Here is a 21,649-nt window from a genome sequence, read left to right on the forward strand (position 1 = left end):
TACCGACCAGGACTGGCTGATTATCGAACTTATAATATTTTTAATAGTACATGTAATACACCTTCTAAATTGGGTTATTATCCTGTCCAATAAGATTGAAAACATAATATGTCGCATTTTTATAACATGGCGTATCAAAAAAAAAAAAAAAAACTATGGGGCAACGAATGGTTAACTGAATCTTATCCTAGTAAAACAGAAAACCTTTGATATTTCTCGAAAAATATCAGAACAGTTTCATCCATACTCCCCTCACGATGAATGGTATCCAGAGGTTCACAGACATCTGGGTTTCATTATCAACGACAGCGGTCCCAGTGGTAACACTATCTACGAAACAAGTTGCGAGTTCGATTCCACACTGCTCGAAATACAAATAATTAACATTGTCTTGTGCATGGATGCTTCACACCAGCATGCTAAAGGTAAATTGCACAATCCTTCGACTAAAATTACTAGTGTTTCCCATAATGGGTTACAGTGACTGTATATAACCTTAAATACAAAAAAACATTTCTTCAACAACAGGACTTTGCATCATCGTATCGGAATCATCAAAGTGAAAGCATGGTATCGTATTTTTTCTGCATATTATTGGGTATTTTACATACAATTTCAATTGCAAGTACATGCCTAGAAGACGATATATTTTGGAAACAATAAATAATAACAATGCCGTGAATTGCTGTTTTTGAATCAACTTTAATATGAAGTTAATTATGTTTACAATATACCTTGCATAATAATATAATGTAGTACAAAGTATGTAACAAAAGAGCAACAAGAAAGCTTGTATGTCATGGAGAGGAAGCAAGAAATGGACATATAAATTACACATGTATTATAGGGGAGACAAAAAATGAAAACACAAGAGACAGAACAATAAGATGAACAAGAGCACCGCCTTGCGGGTGCTGACGCTCATCTGATTTTTTTTGTATAATAGAAATATTGTCTTACCCATGATTTTCTAAGTCTAAAAAGGGCCATCATTCTTGCAAAAAGCAGGATAGAGTTATGTTTCTTGATGTACAGTGTCCACTTATGATGGTGAAAATCTGTTGCAAGTTTTAAAGCAATAGCTTTGATAGTTTATGAGAAAAATTGACTTAAACATAATATTCAACCAAGAAAATGATTTTTCTAAGTCCAAAAGGGGCAATAATTATTGCAAAAAGCAGGATGGAGTTATGTTGCTTGCTGTACAGGGTCAGCTTATGATGGTGAACAAGAGTTGCAAGTTTTAAAGCAATAGCTTTGATAGTTTAAGAGAAAAAGTTGACCTAAACATAAAGCTTAACCAAGAAATCTGATATTTTCTAAGTCCAAAAGGGGCCATAAATCTTGCAAAAAGCAGGATGGAGTTATGTTTCTTGCTGTACAGGGTCAGCTTATGATGGTGAACAGGCGTTGCAAGTTTTAAAGCAATAGCTTTGATAGTTTAGGATAAAAGCTGACCTAAACATAAAACTTAACCAAGAAAACTGATTTTCTAAGTCCAAAAGGGGCAATAATTCTTGCAAAAAACAAGATGGAGTTATGTTTCTTGATGTACAGGGTTTGCTTATGATGGTGAACAAGTATTCCAAGTTTCAAAGCAATAGCTTTGATAGTTTAGGAGAAAAGTTGACCTAAACATAAAACTTAACCAAGAAATCTGATATTTTCTAAGTACAAAAGTGGCCATAAATCTTGCAAAAAGCAAGATGGAGTTATGTTTCTTGCTATACAGGGTCAGCTTATGATGGTGAACAAGTATTCCAAGTTTCAAAGCAATAGCTTTGATAGTTTAGGAAAAAAGCTGACCTAAACATAAAACTTAACCAGGCAACGCCGACGCCGACAACCGCTCAAGTGATGACAATAACTCATCATTTTTTTTCAAAAAATCAGATGAGCTAAAAATGAAATATGTGCAGTGTCACAGGAAAGTAAAATACATACCATGTTTTAAACATGGAGTAAATAACATGTACTGTACATCTAAAACCATAGTTCTGCGAATATAGAAGTAAGTTTGTATAATGTGAATTCTACCGATATATTTCAAAATGGCTATATAAATCTAGAAATGTGTCAAAGTATTATAAAACAATTGACTACGTCTTGTCAGTATAGTTTAAATTTTGTACCTGAACTAACTGTACCACGTCTTTTATTTTTATTGTGACTTATTTTGACCTTGGATTAAGTGCTCCGGGTCATCTGTTCTGCACCTCATCCTGTCCACGTGAACACGAAGTGAACACAAAGATGAACAACTTGACCTTTGACATTGTGACCCAAGTTAGGCACTCCTCATATGGTCTTTGTGAGGTTAATAACTTCTGCCATTTTATGAAAACCCTCCCTGTGGAGTAGACGCAAACTTAAAGCATGACCTTGACCTTGGACATTTTAGTGGTTTTGAAAAGGCAAACATTTTTTCGATGTTCAGTCTATGAAAATCTTCCTAGCATTTTAGATGTCATAAGGTGGACATGAAGTTAAGGCTGTTGGATATCTGAACGTCATATGACATTTATCTCTAACCTAGTGACTGGAGTTGTGTACATTGTCTTGATGAAGTATAATTTATGCTAGTTTTATGAAAATCTTCTCTGTGGTTTAGACAATATGCAGCAGATAAAAATTATGGACTGAAGAACAGACAGGCATGTGCGACTCTAATATAGACCATATAAACTTTGTATCTGAAGGATATGATAAATAAATATTGACTGAAATGAAGGATTCTTCACATTGTTTCAAAAGCATGCAAGGTATATATATCTTCAAACTGATGAAAATTATATTCATTGTTTGACAGGTCTTTTAAGTTGCACTGACACAATTTAGGACATAAAGTATGATGGCATTTTCAGGTGTTATCAATGGCCCACAGATGTCAAGGACCTAGGTAGAACTACTAACCTTCAATAAGTCAGCTGAATGGCTTCCTCAAATGAAAGAATCTTAAATTCCAAGTAGGGTCTTGAACCTACAGCTATGCCCCTCTTCAAAGAAGTGGGGGAATATTGCTTTGCACCTGTCGGTCGCGTTGGTTGGTCGGTCCTGAGAGTGAATGGTTTCTAACCAATAACTTGAGAACCACTTGACCTAGAACATTCAAACTAGGTAGCATGAGTGGGTTTGTGAAGAAGATAAACCTAAAAGTGTTTTGGGTCAAAGTTTTAGGTCACAGGGGCCTGAAACTTAAATGTTTTTAGCCCAATAACTTGGAAATCACTCAGTCCAGAACCTTCAAAACTAATAGCATGATAAGGCTCATCAAGTAGATTATCCCTATAATTTTAAGGGTTAATAAATCAAAGGCCAAGGTCACAGGAGCCTGAAAACGGTTTCTGCTCAATAACTTGAGAACCACTTGACCCATTACCTTCAAAGATGGCAGCATGATAGGGTTTATCAAGTAGATGACCCCTATAGCTTTTGGTGGTCAACAGATCAAAGGCCAAAGTCACCGGGGCCTGAACCATTTAAACGGTTTCTGCCCAATATCCTGAGAACCACCGAACCCAAAACCTTCAAACTTAACAGTATGATTGGGTTTATAAAGTAGATGATCCTTGTTTTTTTATTTGGTCAGTAAGTCAAAGGTCAAGGTCACATGGGCCGGAACCTTGAAAACAGTTTCAAACAGTGCTTGTTTGCCATTAGATATTAACTTAAATGTAGAAAATTCCCATCAAATGTATTTAACTTGGCTCAATATTTAACCTAATTTAGCGTTTTTAAAGCATTTCTATATTTAAGTCATTATCTACTTTAAAAGTATCTTATTAAAAAATGCATAGCGCATCTTCAAGCTAACTAATGAAAAATGTAATGAATACAACAGTATGACAGACAATACGCTGTTACATGGTAAAAAATTTACAAAACAGAAAAAAATGGTACAATCCAAATTACAAATGCTCCAAACTCTATATAGATATATTTCATAAAATAACACTACAATTATAATATGCATTGCAATTCTGTCCATGCTAACTAACACTGAATAAACTTGAACCTGATAAAAGTTTCCAACATAACAGAGTTCCACTCTTAAACAAGAAACAAGAGGGCCATGAAGGCCCTGTATCGCTCACCTGACCTATTGACCTAAAATCCAACAAGGTTAACATTCTGACCTAGTTTCATTAAGATATGGCCATGAATGTGGCCTCTAAAGTGTTAACTAGCTTTTCCTTTAATTTGACCCCGTGGCCTAGTTTTTGATCCAACATGACCCAGATTCGAACTTGACCTAAATATCATCAAGGTTAACACTCTGACTAAGTTTCATGAAGATACAGTCACAAATGTGGCCTCTAGAGTGTTAACAAGCTTTTCCTTTGATTTGATCTAGTGACCTAGTTTTTGACACCACCTGACCAAGATTTGAACTTGACCTACAGATCATCAAGATTAACATTCTGACCAAGTTTCATTAAGATAAGGTCATAAATGTGGTCTCTAAAGTGTTAACTAGCTTTTCCTTTGATTTGACCCAGTGACCTAGTTTTTGATCCGAAATGACCCAGATTCGAACTTGACCTAAACATCATCAAGATTAACATTCTGACTAAGTTTCATGAAGATAGTCATAAATGTGGCCTCTAGTGTTATCAAGCTTTTCCTTTGATTTGACCTAGTGACCTAGTTTTTGACCCCACCTGACCCAGATTTGAACTTGACCTATAGATCATCAAGATTAACATTTTGACCAGGTTTCATTAAGATATGGTCATAATTGTGGCCTCTACAGTGTAAACTAGCTTTTCCTTTGATTTGACCTGGTGACCTAGTTTTTGATCCTACATGACCCAGATTGTAACTGGACCTGAGATCATCAAGATTAACATTCTGACCAAGTTTCATGAAGACACAGTCATGAATGTGGCCTCTACAGTGTTTACAAGCTTTTCCTTTGATTTGACCTGGTGACCTAGTTTTTGACCCCAGATAACCCAATATCGAACTCGTCCAAGACTTTATTGAGGATAACACTCTGGCCAAGTTTTATTAAGATTGGACCAAAACTGTGACCTCTAGAGTGTTAACAAGCTTTTTGATTTGACCTAGTGAGCTAGTTTTTGACCCCAGATGACCCAATATCTAACTTATCCAAGAGTTTATTGAGGGTAACATTCTGACCAAGTTTCATTAAGATTGGGCCAAAAATGTGACCTCTAGAGTGTTAACAGTCAAATTAATGACGACTGACGACAGACACAGGGTGATCATAAAAGCACACCTTTGAGCACTTCGTGCTCAGGTGAGCTAAAAATGTCATGGACTGTATATATATAGATATGTAAATATGCAGAAGCAGACATTCCCCAACACACAATACCTACCAAAATATGCTGATCATATTTCAGCATATGACTTAACACAAGAAAGTCCATCAGTTTTACAACCTTGAGTAAATAGTTTGATCCTTTACAACATTATCCAGACACTTTCTTCTGGTGCATAGATAGCTTATGAACATCAAATTCATATTTATTCCATTACAACCAAGTCTTGTTTATTATGATCTTATATCTTTCAGCAATAATGTGTTCATATCTTCATACTGTGATATGGAAAACAATAATTTAGATTCTACTAAGATTCTTTGGAAAAACTGGGTAAAATTCAGTTTTATTACACAGACCTATATTGTGTGCAGTAATGAGACATACAAGTCAAATTATATTAGAATAAGTTGTCTTTATTTGTTTTCTTACTGTGCAGTTTATAAAAACAAGATGCCCACGGGCAGCATGTAGTGACCACCCTTTGACCCCTAACTGTGACTTTAACCTTTTAGATAGGAATCTGGGGTTTGCACATGACACTCTGTTTCATTGAGTTAAACATTCATGCCAAATATAAACAAGATTCCTCAATGCATGTCAAAGTTATGGGCCGGACAAGATCTGACATGACCTTTGACCACCAACTGTGACCTTGACCTCTGAGCATTCATGCCATACTATATAAACAAGATTTCTCTATGCATGTCTAAGTTATGGTCTGAACAAACAATTAAAGACAGTAGCATGCACGGATGCACATACACCGGACAGCCATTTGGACAATTATGTCTTTGCTTCCTCAAGCAGGCTTGACAAAAACCCTCTCCAATCATAAAAGTTCCCACCAAATTGTCATATCCAACCTAACTATTGTAATTCTGTATAATGCAGTCAACTTTTCAGGACATATTAAAGTCAAGTTCATTGAGAAATCTTTGATATCTTGGAAATTTTATTAGATAATTTGGGTTTTATGGCACACCAACACAGTATCTATTACATGGTGCCAAGCAGGATTGAAAGTTTTGATTTCATATCTCATTTGCATCAAAATAGAAATAGGAGGTATGAAATGAAAACTTTAGTACTTGTTGGAATCACAGAGATACAGGAATACCAAGTGTTCACACACTGTTAGTCTCCTCTAACAAACATTCAAGGGTTACACAGTAAATTTCAATTCTTTTCATACACATGTTGTCCTAGAACAACATGTGAGTGGAAATGTTTTTAATTTTTGAAAAGTATAGGGTGCCTAGCTTGAATTTTAGCTTAGTGTATTATAACAACAGTAAGGATTAGGTGGCACTTCTATAACATGCATTATGACAAGATAAAAGCTTAAAACCTAAACATACATCAGTAATAACAGGCATCAGCTGGTTTTTACAGTAAGTATGGCTACAAACAAATTATATCCATGAAACAGATTTACAAAAGAGAAATAGAGAGAAGAAGCCAGTTCAAACACATTTCTCAACCTTATATCCTGGTAGGAATGAGAGCGAAGAGTTCTAACTGCATATAAATAAAAAAAACAGTCAGGACTGTTTTACTCTAATCTCTTGTATAATACTATGGAAATGTAAGGGACAAATTTATGACTGTAACAAATACAATTTTAAAGCTAGTTTCTAAGCATAAAAAAGACTATATTAGCTGGAAAGGGTTTAGGCATCAAAACGGACTAGATTCACTGGAGGTAAGCATAGGCATCAAAACAGACTATATTCAATAGAGGTGGCATAGGCAGCAAAACAGACTATATTCACTGGCGATGGTTAAGCAACTAAACAGAGTATATTCCCTGGTGACGGTTAAACAGATTTAATAATCTCAACAGACTATATTTTCACTGGTGTAGGTTTTAGCATCAAAATAGACAAAAATTCAAATACGTTCAAAGTAGTATAAAATACACAGAATGGCAACAGGAGATAATCTCGCGTAAGGGCGTGACACCACGTTATCTTTTTGAAGCATTTGCTGACTTGATCACTCGTGATCAAATCAACAGATGCTTATTAAAGTATACATTGGCGATAAAGCTGGCATGTAATAAACCAAAATCCAGTTTCCAAACAACAACTGTTAATTTCTCAGACTTCCAGTCAAAAATTCATTCCTTCCCCATATAGAAAACACTAATAACATTAAAAACACACCATTATCATTATAAAGAAATGATCTGATAGAAAGTTTTTTTACGATACAAATTTTTATCCTTCTTCTGTCTGTTTCATACACAGGTAAAACAAGATCTCATTCAGTTCCAACGTTGGCGAGATTTGCTCTATATGCCTTTCAAGTTGCGGGTCTATTTCTTTTTATAGCTCTTTGGTTCAGTTAAGAATATATAAAATAGTAAAGAACAAGTGAATGAAGTATTGCCATGCAATACAAAGTCCCCTACTGGAAGGCACCTAATTTTCTCTACTGCAGTATAACATAATGAACTGATATCTGTCAATGATGTATAAACAATATTGTACTACATATACAATATGTTATAACAACACACTTGGATTAAAATGTGCATATATAAAAACCCACAGTTGATTTCATATTGAAATTTTTTGGCTGATTATAAAAATGTTATCATGTAAGTTATTTATAGTAACAACAAAGGGAAATTAATCTTTAAAAAAAAAAAAAAAAAAAAAAAAAAAAATCTATATAATATTAGTCCACAAGAAACTCTTTACCAGGTAAAGATAGGTCAAAATACACCTAAAAATTGGATGTAACATGCATGCTGTACCACAGAAAAGTGGTCTCGATTTTTCTCTACCGCCAGTAATAAAAAAGTTACAATAAAATCTATTTATAGTAACAACAAAGGGACGTAATTCTAAAAACAAGGGTGCCTCATGGTGGTGAACATTTGGTCCAAGTTATATCAAAATCACTCCATGCATGAAGAAGAAATGTTCCGTACAAAGTCATTCTTGAATTTGACCTTTGACCTCTAAATATGACCTTGACCTTAGACCTAGGGACCTGGTTCTTGTGCATGACATGTTGTCTCATCCAGGGGAATATTTGTGCCAACTGATATCTAAATCCTGCTTTGCATGACAAAGTTATAGACCGGACAGGAAAAAAATCCTCTTGACCTTTGATCTCAAAGTGTGACCTTGACCTTTAAGCTAGGGTACTGGGTGTTGCGCATGACACATCATCTCATCATGGGAAACATTTATGCCAAGTAATATTGTAATCCCTTGATGGATGACAGAGTTCTGGATTGGACAGGGAAAAAACCTTATTGACCTTTGACCTCCAATTGTGACCTTGACCTTTGAGCTAAGGGTCTGGGCTTTGCGCATGACATGTTGTCTCATCATGGGGAACATTTGTGCCAAGTAATATTAAAATCCCTTCATGGATGGCAGAGTTATGGATGGGACAGGAAAAAAACTCTGTTGACCTTTGACCCCCAATTGTGACCTTGACCTTAGAGCTAGGGGTCCGGGATTTACGCATGACACGTCGTCTCATCATGGGGAACACTTGTGCTAAGTGATATTAAAATCCCTTAATGAATGTCAGAGTTATGGACCGGACACGAAACAGACCCTGTTCATGCTATGTTAACATTTGACTGCTAAGTGTGACCTTGACCTTTGAGCTAGGGGTCTGAAAGTTGTGCATGACACATCGTCTTATTATGAGGTACGTTTGTGCCAAGTAATATTAAAATCCCTTCATAGATGGGAGAGTTATGGACCGGACAGGAAAAAAACCTTGTTGACCTTTGACCTCCAATTGTGACCTTGACCTTTAAGCTAGGGGTCCAGGTTTTGCGCACGACACGTCGTCTCCTCATGGGGAACATTTGTGCCAAGTAATATTAAAATCTCTTCATGGATGGGAGAGTTATGGACCGGACAGGGAAAAACCCTGTTGACCTTTGACCTCCAACTGTGACCTTGACCTTTGAGCTAGGGTCCGGGATTTACGCATGACACATCATCTCATCATGGGGACATTTGCGCCAAGTAATACTAAAATCCCTTCAAGGATGGGAGAGTTGTGGACCGGACAGGAAAAAAGCCCTGTTGACCTTTGACCTCCAATTGTGACCTTGACCTTTGAGCTAGGGGTCCGGGTTTTGCGCATGACACGTCGTCTCATCATGGGGAACATTTGTGCCAAGTAATATTAAAATCCCTTTATGGATGACAGAGTTATGGACCGGACACGAAATTGCGGACGGACGGACAGACGGACGGATGGACGGACGGAATGACGGAAAAGTGCATTCCTATAGTCCCCGAAACTGGTTTTCAACCAGTAGGGGACTAAAAAACTTAGGGACTTAATTTTACAACATTTAGACTAGTTTCTACAAAAAGGGACATACAATATATTCCATTCAATGTAAACTATCTTCAATGTAAACTATCTTCAGTATTGCAACATAATTTGAAAACTTAAAACAATATATTTTCATGATGTAAGATAATTTCAATTCACAATTACAACCTAATTTACAACTTCCATCCATAGTAAAAAATACCACAAATCCTTTAGAGTAGACACACCAGTATTATACAGCATTTCAAAGCAATAAAATTTTTGAAAAATTCATGCTATGTATGTAAACGTATATAGCATTATGTCACCAGCGCATACACAAACAGGATAGCTGTTTCAACTTTTTATCAGTGCAGTTATTAAGGTTTCGCATGGATGATTTATGAACAACTTAAGAAACAGACAGGAAAATTACAAAACATTACATTGATGTTAGCAAAAACTACATCACAAATACAAATGCAAATACACTGACAACTTTGAAATACCATAACAAACTTTCAACATCCAGTTACTAGATTAAATACAGAAACTACAGCTAACATTCTTACCGTAAATACTGTGAAATCAATATTTTCGTAGGGGACTATTTTTTGTGGATTTCATTGTTTTATCAATACATGAAATAAAATCTTGATCAATAAGAAATTTAACGTTTCTTTTATCCTTTCAAAACATGACATTCCTGAATTATTCATGTCCTTGTGAAATTGTCAGTTTTGTTGAAATAACTTAACTTTTGTGCCCAATAAATTAAATGATTTCACAGCATCTGTTATTACAAAAAATATTTATGAAATTCAAATGAATACACATCTTAACAATGACTTAATCTTTACCTGAAATAATCTTAACTTGATTTTGAATTTAATTTAACATTAACTGTCTTTCATTTTAGATTTAAATATGCAATTATTTTCAAATAGTGTAAACTAATTAAGATTACCCATGAGGATAAATACATGATTATCTAACAAAGCTCATAATACCATTGGTCACCATTTGAAATGCTTAACATTCATTTTTTCCATTATAATAATTAAAGTGGAAAATTATAAGGCACATCTCTGGAAAAGCCAAATTGCTAATCTAATCAGAACAGTTTAAGGGCTTTGTTACTTATTCCTTCAAAAAGCGTATTAACTTTCTGTTCTTGCATCATTTTGAGAAAATAACAAATTTGTTTATCCTGTGAAAGTAAACTTTTGTAAGTCTGTCATGTTGAATGGGGACTTTTAATATGACAAATCAAGTACATTAACTCATGCATTTATGCTATAATAAAAAAGTGAAAATGTTAATGTCCATAAAACAATAAATCAATAAACTTCAAAATTCACACAAGTTTGATTGAAAGTAAAATATAAAAGCACTGTAATTAAAGAATAGCTCTGTACTTTATGAAAACTGACCAAAACTACAACCCTTCACACACTAATATGTAAAATGTAAACATATTCTGAGAAAAATTAATAGTTTCTATGAGGGATACACATATAAAAAGCCATGCACATTTCATCAGAAAATGAAATATTTAAAGTCTAGTATATGACATAAAATATGACCTTTTGCAACACGGTTTTATCAATAATAGTTTGCTTTCACTATGCGCTCAATTAAATAAACAAAACACAAAACAATACATGACATATATTCATTGCACTAGAGTCATAAATAATATTTAATGTACACTTAGTTTGCATTATTTTGTTCACCTATATGGGACTTGTTTCTACATAAATTGTACAGTTCAATTCAAAATGACACTTCCAAGAAAGGATATAGGCAAATTCATAACAGAGCAGATTCAATGAATTAAAATTCTGCTGCCAAAAGGGGAAAAAAAACGTTGAGACAATTATTTGTTGAGTCACCACCTCATTAACTCACATTTTTCTCTCAATAAAAAAAAGTACTCTGTGTGTCATAGTCTAGAAAATATCATACATGACCTTTCACCCCCGTGTGACCTTGGCATACAACATTTCAGCTGGGCAAGATCTAACATAGTGACCCCAAAGTGCTACATTGGCCTTTGAGATAGGGCCCAGGTCATGTTTCTGACAGGCCCTCATAATTTCTGTAAAAAAATATAAATAAAATAAATAAAATAAAAAAAAATTTGCTTTCTGCAAGTTACTGCCGAGACATTCTCTTGTCATGCACGACCTTTGACCCAAAAAGAGACTGACTTTTGAGACAGGGACCTGGATGTTGTGCATAACATTCCATCTAGATAAGGACACATTACTGTCAATCAAAAACACTTTTTCATGCATGTCAAAGTTACAGACAGGAAAAGATTAAAAATGATATCTGATCACTGTGACCTTGAAGTTGAGACTGGAGTCTGTGGATTGCTCATGACATTCAGTCTCATTATGAAATCAGTCCTGCCAAATGAAAAAGGACTGCTTCATGTATGTCAGAGTTGGACCTGGCAAGCTCTGATATGACCTTTGACTACCAAGTATAACCTTGACTTTTAAGATAAGGATCTGGGTCTTGGGCGCTTCACCCCAATCTCAATCAGACAATCATTTCTGCTGAGTTCCATGCATGTCAAAGTTACAACTTGGACAATATTGGACAGACTCTCTTAACGCCCATATACTGAAAAATAATTTTGATGACAATGTCAAGGTCACCATAAGTTGCCTCAACAAATATCTACTTTTTTTTCTTTTTTAAGTTGCTACCGGTAGTCTTATGAGAAACACTAGAAGAATGTTTAACTTAGTGATTTACTCAGACGACAGTTCAAGATTCTCCAACTCCAGAATCTTTCCCTGATTCTTCAGCCAGACTTAAATCACCCATACACAAGACTCTTATTTGAAAGAATTTTTGAAATTTTAGTTAAGGAGTCAGGGATTAAACTTGCAACCCCAGGTTTTGTTGTCAAATGAGTTACCTGCATACAATAAAATAATTTCAAGCTGTTAATCTAGTTTACATATTTGGACATCCCCAAGTTAAAATGTTTATATCTGCTTTAAAAGAAAGTGCATTACTTATACTGGAAAGGTCTTTTTGAATCTGACTGTACATTTAACTTTCATTAATCTCAATTGTACACATGTAAATACACACAATGTTTACTTTAAAGGGGCTTGCCTCCAGAAGAACAATACAGAAAATAACATCTATAAACTACTTAGTGTTCAAAACCATAAATTTATGTTGAAATTTTATGATAATGCTAAAAGTACAGCTAAATTTCTACTATTTTATATTACACTTTTCATTTTTGACTTATGCAGTGTTTAGCTTTTCTACATATTTTATGACTATACCATTGTTTAAACAAATAAGTACTGCATAGACTTCAGTGATTCAGTTTTTATTGACAATTTACCAACAAATAAGTTAATGCTAAATTCTGAAAAAATTGTAATCTTCCTGGAGACATGACAGATTAACAGACAAAGTGGAATGTCAAAATCTTTTGAGCAAAAACATATACCAAATCATCTATGTTTATATAAATGACATTCATCTATATTTCATACATTATGAATAATTTTCCAAAACATTACTCACAGGTGACAACGTAATACTGCTGTTATAAAATATTTCTCTAAAAACATTTTCCATCTTGAAATATCATCAAGTTTTATTTTTAATGCACTTTTTCTTGAGCAAATATTAATAATACATGTACCAAAATGATTCAAAACTGGTAAAAACGCTCCTTTAAAAAACTGCCTACTGCACTAAGAAAATACCAGGGATGTGATTCAGCTAAAGACTTAAGGTCTGAAATTATTTTTGCTAGTTATTTGGGGGCCACCTAAGGCCCCCTATGAGGCCAAGGTATAAAGACCCAGTAGGGATCACAGGGGATAAAGTCCCTAGCCCTATCAGGAACTCAACATTGTTGAAATTTGATGCACTATATAAAGTTTCACCATAACTCAAAAATTGTTTCAAGTCCTATTTTCATTGTTTCTATCCAATGCCATTTTCACAAATACTGATATTCTGTCAATTAAACAATAGATTTCATTGGTCTAGCTGCAACCTTTTGACCAATGAGGAGATGCATAATATAAACTTATGTATATGCAAAGTGCATTTCTTGGATCCATATCCAACCTGTGGTACTTATTTTCTGTGTTGATTACCCACCGAAATTTTCACTCCTTACACTACTGACAGACACTATTCATGGGATCCGATCATCAAAACCGAGGAAATCTGTGACTACACAGAAAAAATCACATCCCTAAGTAGGAAAAATCTTCAGAAGGAAGGAGTGTTGACAAAATAACTGAAAGAGCATACATGAATATAAAGTTTTTAGATGCTTAAGATGTCAAGAAAAATTTCATAAAGTATAAATTTTTCTGTTTGTAGACGAAATTTCTGAATGCGTAAATAATTTAACAAGCTCTGAAAATATCATTTCTTCCTTTATATGATAAACTTCAACTCATGACATTTCTCAGTAAGGTAGCTCTGTACAGCTTTCTATCTTTTAAAGGAAAAATTTAACAGTACATCATCATATAACTTTAAGACAGCACTTTAGAATTTACTGCATTTCAGCAAATGTTGTATAACTTATTTGACAAATGACAATTTACAAAGCACCATTGTTTTAACTTATTGCATTTCTTGAAATCAGATAATCCATTTCAGTAGAAATATAGTACTTCCATTAAGACGATACATCAAATTTGCCGAACAGGTATTGGTCGTTTCTCCGTCTCATTCTTAAAAAACACAGCACTGTAACAATGACAAATACAACAAGAATGCATCCAAGAGCTACTGCAACAATCCAACCTGAAAAAGAGGAAAAATCCAGGTGAACCAATAAAATAATCAGACAAAAAATGACATAGCTAGAAAATAAATTCTCACACCTCTTTATTTCCTTCAGAAATAAGAACATTATCAATAATGTTCGTACTTTACTGTCAGACTTGTACTTGGTGCACTGCCGAAATAACATGCACAAATACAGTAAGATGGCCATGATGGCATTAAGTCCTTTAGTTGAGAAATCTTTTAATCATGTGACATAAGTTTTTCTATTTTTAGCTCTAGTAGTAGGGATCAAGATGAATCATTCGAAAAAATATAAGACAGGACTTTACAAGTTTGCAACAGACCAAGCCTGGTGATAATCCATCAAGTGGTTCATTTAGTTGCTTAAAGACTTTTCTATTATTAGCTTTTGTGGTCCCTAAAATCAATCATGAGGAAACAGTTAAACAAATTTGTGAGGACCTTACAATGACGCTACAGATGCTTCATGATGATCCCTCAATTAATTCATTCTAAGAAGTTGTTTAAAGTTTTTTCTACTTATAGCTCTGTCAGTCCCTTATATCTTTCAAGCAGAACCATTTCAACAATTCTGGTAGAGAACCATGGAAGGATTATCGACACCTTCCTTGAAATAGTTTCAGAGAAAATGTCATTTGAAGAAAAATGTTGATAGACAAATAATGATAGACAAGGGGTAATGAACAATCATAGCAGCTTTGTGCTACAGTCAGGCTAAAATTTAATTTGACAAGGGATACATCAATGCATAAATGTTTTGTTTAAACCAATCAAACTGCTTATATAAATAAACAATGGAATTACAGTTTAAAGACATTAAACCAGAATGTAACAAACATACCTGCAGCTAACATCCCAGATTTGGGACTACCTGCTGGCTGGCCACACTGCTGTAACCAGTCTGTCGGGACTGCATCCTTCGTCAGTCGTATAAAGTCATCCAATGGACAGTCTTGCTTACAATCTACAACAGTATAAATATGATAATATATATTCTTTCTAATTATAACAAAAGTGCCATCTAACATGGCGTAACACACTGTTCACTAGACAATGAAAGCAGGGTCATGAAAAATTGAAATATTATTACACAAACTTTTGGTTAATAAAGATTGTCTCATTATGCTAATATCAAGAATTACAAGTAAACAGAAACATGTCTGATATTTTATGCTTGTTATGTAATTCTGGCTCTTAAAATGTATCAATCATTTTACTAAAGACTTTTTCCAATTTCTTTGTACCTATAAATTTGCTGTAGGGACAGTTTTCTAAATTGAATGGTTTCAAAATTCAGATTAGGTACTATCAACATTATATATGATAATCTACATAATCATTTCTATGCTATGGTAGGGTATGAAGTCACACCAACTTAGTTCAAGTCATATGGCAATTTTTCAGCTTTAAATGGAGGAAAATCAAGATATCAATTTGAGTGTCATTTCAAGTATAAATACTGTAAAAGCAGAAATTTTCAGGAGGGTTTGATTTTCGCTATATTCACGAGGCCCTAATTCTCACGAAAATTAATCCTTGTGTAAATATTCATCATTAGTATAATTCAAATTCAAGTAGGATACTATTTTCAGAATTTTTCAAATATTAAACCTTGCGAAAATACTAAAAATTTCAAATTCACAAAATTTTGACTCCGCAGAAATATGTGCTTTTGCAGTAGGCACCTCGACACAACTATTTACCTTCAGCAAACAAACCTGCTGGTTGGCTTCCTTACAAGATGATCCAAGTGACTTAGTAGTACAGGACTTGCCCATAGACCAACTTCAACTATATTTTTACTTGCACTAACACAATTTTTTGTTGCCAAATGTAACATGGTGTATGTGTTGAGGTATTTCTGAGAAGTATTTCTTGGGGTCTTTTATATATTTCACTTGCCTAAAGGACAACCAAGTATGTTGTTTTACCTGCCCACACTCCACTCCCCGGGCAATAGGGATCTGCTTAAAGGTCGAGCCCTGCAGACCAACCAACAAGGTGAAGGCAAGTGATAAAACACTTTACCCCGAACACAGGCATGCTATGTACTTACTCGGCAATGTTAAGGGATAAGCTGTAGCATTGTCTGTAACATTCTTATGGAAAATGTTGACATAGTAATTGTTTGCCGGTTTCTCATGCAGCTCCACAATAACTGTTGCTGTATACTGTGGACTCTTCTTGTCATACAGTCCAAGGGCAGATAATATTGCAGCCACTGTTGTATCATGCTGAAAAAATTTCTATCTTGAGAAATGCCGTATCACAACAAACAAGAGGAACATGATGGTCCTGAATCGCTCACCTCTTCCCACATGACCCAGTTTTGTGTATGACGTAGTTTTTACTATTATTTGACATAGTGACCTAGTTTTTGAGCTCATGTGACCCAGTTTTGAACTTGACCTAGATATTATCAAGATAAAAATTCTGACCAATTTTCATGAAGATCCATTGAAAAATATGGTCTCTAGAGAGGTCACAAGATTTTCTATTATTTGACCTATTGACCTAGTTTTTGAAGGTACGTGACCTTTTTTGAACTTTACCTAGATATCATCAAGGTGAACATTCTCACTAATTTTCATGAAGATCTCATGAAAAATATGGCCTCAGAGAGGTCACAAGGTTTTTCTATTTTTATACCTTCTGGCCTAGTTTTTGACCTAGTTTCGAAACTGACCTAGATATCATCAAGGTGAACATTCAGATCAATTTTCATGAAGATCCATTGAAAAATATGGCCTCTAAAGAGGTCAAAAGATTTTTCTAATTTTAGACCTACTGACTTAGTTTTTGACCGCAGTTGACCCAGTTTCAAACTTGACCTAGATATCATTAAGGTGAACATTCTGACCAATTTTCATGAAGATCTTGTGAAATATATGGCCTCTAGAGAGGTCACAAGGTTTTTCTATTTTTATACCTACTGACCTAGTTTTTGATGGCACGTGACCCAGTTTCAAACTTGACCTAGATATCATCAAGATGAACATTCTGATTAACTTTCATAAAGATCCCACAAAAAATGTGACCTCTAGAGTGGTCACAAGCAAAAGTTTACGGACGGACGGACGGACGACGGACGATCACAAAAGCTCACCTTGTCACTTTGTGCCAGGTGAGCTAACAAGAGGACCATGATGGTCCTGAATCGCTCACCTATCCCCATATGACCCAGTGTTGAACTGAGTATGACGTCGTTATTTCTATTATTTGACAAAGTGACCTGGTTTTTGAGCACATGTGACCTAGATATCATCAAGATAAAAAATTCTGACCAATTTTCATGAAGATCCATTGAAAAATATGACCTCTAGAGAGGTCACAAGGTTTTTCTATTATTTGACCTAATGACCTAGTTTTTGAAGGCACGTAACCCACTTTTAAACCTGACCTAGATATCATCAAGGTGAACATTCTGACCAATTTTCATGATGATCCATTGAAAAATATGGCCTCTAGAGAGGTCACAAGGTTTTTCTATTTTTTAACCTACTGACCTAGTTTTTGACCGCACATGACCCAGTTACGAACTTGACCTAGATATCATCAAGCTGAACATTCTCACCAATTTTCATGAAGATCCATTGAGAAATATGGCCTCTAGAGACATCACAAGGTTTTTCTATTTTTAGACCTACTGACCTAGTTTTTGACCGCACGTGACCCAGTTTCGAAACTGACCTAGATATCATCAAGATGAACATTCTGACCAATTTTCATGAATATCTCTTGAAAAATATGGCCTCTAGCGAGGTCACAAGGTTTTTCTATTTTTAAATCTACTGACCTAGTTATTGACCGCACGTGACCAAGTTTCGAACCTGACCTAGATATCTTCTAGGTGTACATTCTGACCAATTTTCATAAAGATGCCATGAAAAATATGGCCTCTAGAGAGGTCACAAAGTTTTTCTATTTTCAGACCTACTGATCTAGTTTTTGACTGCACTTGACCCAGTTTCAAATCTGATCCAGATATCATCAAGGTGAACATTCTGACCAATTTTCATGAAGATCCATTGAAAAATATGGCCTCTAGAGAGGTCACAAGGTTTTTCTATTTTTAGACCTACTGACCTAGTTTTTAAACCCCACGTGACCCAGTTTCGAACTTGACCTAGATATCATCAAGGTGAACATTCTGACCAATTTTCATGAAGATCTCATGAAAATATGGCCTCTAGAGAGGTCACAAGGTTTTTCTATTTTTAGATCTACTGACCTAGTTTTTGACCCCATGTGACCCAGTTTCAAAACTGACCTAGATATCATCAAAGTGAACATTCTGACCAATTTTCATGAAGATCCATTGAGAAATATGGCCTCTAGAGAGGTCACAAGGTTTTTCCATTTTTAGACCTACTGACCTAGTTTTTGACCCCACATGACCCAGTTTTGAACTCGACCTAGATATCATCAAGGTGAACATTCTGACCAATTTTCATGAAGATCTCATGAAAAATATGGCCTCTAGAGAGGTCACAAGGTTTTTCTATTTTTAGATCTACTGACCTAGTTTTTGACCCCACGTGACCCAGTTTCAAACTTGACCTAGATATCATCAAGATGAACATTCTGACTAATTTTCATGAAGATCCATTGAGAAATATGGCCTCTAGAGAGGTTACAAGGTTTTTCTGTTTTTAGACCTAATGACCTAGTTTTTGACCCCACCTGACTCAGTTTCGAACTTGACCTAGATATCATCAAGGTGAACATCCTGACTAATTTTCATGAAGATCTCATGAAAAATATGGCTTCTAGAGAGGTCACAAGGTTTTTCTATTTTTAGACCTACTGACCTAGTTTTTGACTGCACGTGACCCAGTTTCGAACTTGACCTAGATATCATCAAGATGAACATTCTGACCAACTTTCATAAAGATCCCATGAAAAATGTGACCTCTAGAGTGGTCACAAGCAAAAGTTTACGCACGCACGCACGGACGACGGACGCCACGCGGTCACACTTTGTGACAGGTGAGCTAAAAATAACAAAATACAAACAAGAAACCAATGGAAACCATATATCATGCATGCAAGTTAAACAGCTCAAACAGGTTATAAGTTTGTTTTGGTAGAGGGTCACCCCAAGACAACTTCTGATAAAAAGATTTTTAGTTTCAACCATCTTTTTTTCTTTGCTTTTACAAAATTTTTAATGGCAATGATTTGAACAAATTTGTTTGTGGATCAACTAAGGTTTATTTTTGTGAAATTATTTCAAAATCCAGCGAGCAGTTTAGTACATGAGCTTTACACGAGGGAAGTAATTCTGAAGAAAATACACCAACAATTTTTTTTTAACTGGGTCAATATGACACATGACCTTATATTTAAATATTTTACAGATTGTACAGAAAAAAAAATGATGCTGACTTTTTACTTCAAGCATGACCTTAACCTTTGAGCTAGGGGACTGGGTATTGTGCACAACACATTGTATCATTATGGGGAACATTTGTATCAAGTAATATTAAAGTCCCTTAATGGACGACATAGTTATTGACCATAAAGGAAAAAAAGCCTATTGACCTTTGACCATCAAGCATGACCTTGACATTTGAGCTAGGGTTCTGGGTTCAGCATGACACGTTGCCTGATTCTGAGGAACATTTATGAATACTGTACCCCTTGATGGATGATAAAATTCTTTTTTTTATTTTGTAGGGTTTAACGTCGCACCGACACAATTATAGGTCATATGGCGACTTTCCAGCTATGATATTAGAGGAAGACCCCAGGTGCCCCTCCGTGCATTATTTCATCACAAGCGGGCACCTGGGTAGAACCACCTACCTTCCGTCAGCCGGCTGGATGGCTTCCTCACACGAAGAATTCAACGCCTCTAGTGAGGCTCGAACCAATATAGATGAGGGGCAAGTGGTTTGAAGTCAGTTAAGTTGAAGCAAGTTTAACCACCTGGCCACGGAGGCCTCCGACAAATTTCTGGACTGTACACAAAACATACTCTGTTCATGCCATGTTAACATCTGACTGCCAAGTGTGACCTTGACAGTTGAGCTTAAAATTGTCCATGACACATTGTCTTATTATGGTTTAAATTTATGCAAAACTCTTCACAGATTGTTGAGTTAAAGGCCGAGAAGGAAAAAAGCACTGTTGACTTTTGACCTCCAAGTGTGACCTTGACCTTTGAGCTAAGGGTCCAGGTTTGCGCATAACATGTTGTCCCATCATGGGGAACATGTGTGCCAAGTAATATTACAATCCCTTAATGAATGACAGAGCTATGGTCTGGACACGAAACAGTAGACGGACGGAATGAAAAGCACAATCCTATAGTATCCAAGACTGGTTTTCAACTAAGTCAAAGACCATACACTGGTCTGGTTGAGTGAAATCCCAAACAGAACACCAGGTGCACAACTTCACATGCTATATAACAATCCTCTAATGTTTTATGACAAATACTTTCTGAGATACATACAACACAAACTTGTATGCCTTTTATACACATTTTTGACAATCAAGGGCCGTACCTCTAGTCTAACCAAAAGAAATCAAGGCAGAATCACTTGCCGCCAGCAGGTTAAAGGTAAAAGCAAATTTGACAGCATAATTATATAACTTACTGCAGAGTACATAAACATCTTTGTTTTAAGGTTCATATCAGTCTTCTTGCTGTTCATGTTCTGGATAAACTGTTTTAACAAAGGACCTGAAATCATAAAAGAGAAACAGCATTATTTATAGTAAGAGTACTGACAAATTTTTAACTTTCACAAAAAACTTTACATTTGGTGAAAATAGGTCTATAAAAACAAAAGGTATTTTAAATTAATGGAAACCATTTTCTATTTTTATGCATAATGACCATGACCTTGACCCAACTCTACAGTATATACCTCCCTTCATCTATAACACATACCTCCATTCATCTACAACACATACTATCCCTCATCTACAGCAAATACTTCCCCTCATCTACAGTACATATCACCCCTCATTTATAATACATACCACCCCTCATCTACCGGACATACCACCCCTCATCTACAGAATATACCTCCCTTCATCTAGAGTAAATACCTCCCCTCATCTACAGTACATACTGCCCCTCATCTAAAGCATATACCTCCCCTCATCTACAGCACATACCTCCCTTCATCTACAACACATACCTCCCCTCATCTATAGCACATACCATCCTTCATCTACAGAACATATCTTCCCTCATCTACAACACATACCACTCCTCATCTACAACA

General features: G+C 35.3%; 1 protein-coding gene across 1 annotated transcript in view; it reads right to left on the reverse strand.

The window, feature by feature from the left end:
• Positions 1-9,690: 9,690 nt before the first annotated feature.
• Positions 9,691-21,649, reverse strand: part of LOC123531243 (lysosomal acid phosphatase-like) — a 28,574-nt gene continuing 16,615 nt past the window's right edge. Inside the window, exons 8-11 of the mRNA XM_045312047.2 lie at positions 21,014-21,099; positions 16,465-16,642; positions 15,250-15,372; positions 9,691-14,402 (exon numbers count right to left, since the gene is read on the reverse strand). Coding sequence (XP_045167982.2) covers positions 14,275-14,402; positions 15,250-15,372; positions 16,465-16,642; positions 21,014-21,099 — 515 coding nt within the window. The 3' untranslated portion in view covers positions 9,691-14,274. The remainder of the gene's footprint in view (positions 14,403-15,249; positions 15,373-16,464; positions 16,643-21,013; positions 21,100-21,649) is intronic.

The sequence above is a fragment of the Mercenaria mercenaria genome, chromosome 11, assembly GCF_021730395.1.
Source record: "Mercenaria mercenaria strain notata chromosome 11, MADL_Memer_1, whole genome shotgun sequence".
NCBI lineage: Eukaryota > Metazoa > Mollusca > Bivalvia > Venerida > Veneridae > Mercenaria > Mercenaria mercenaria.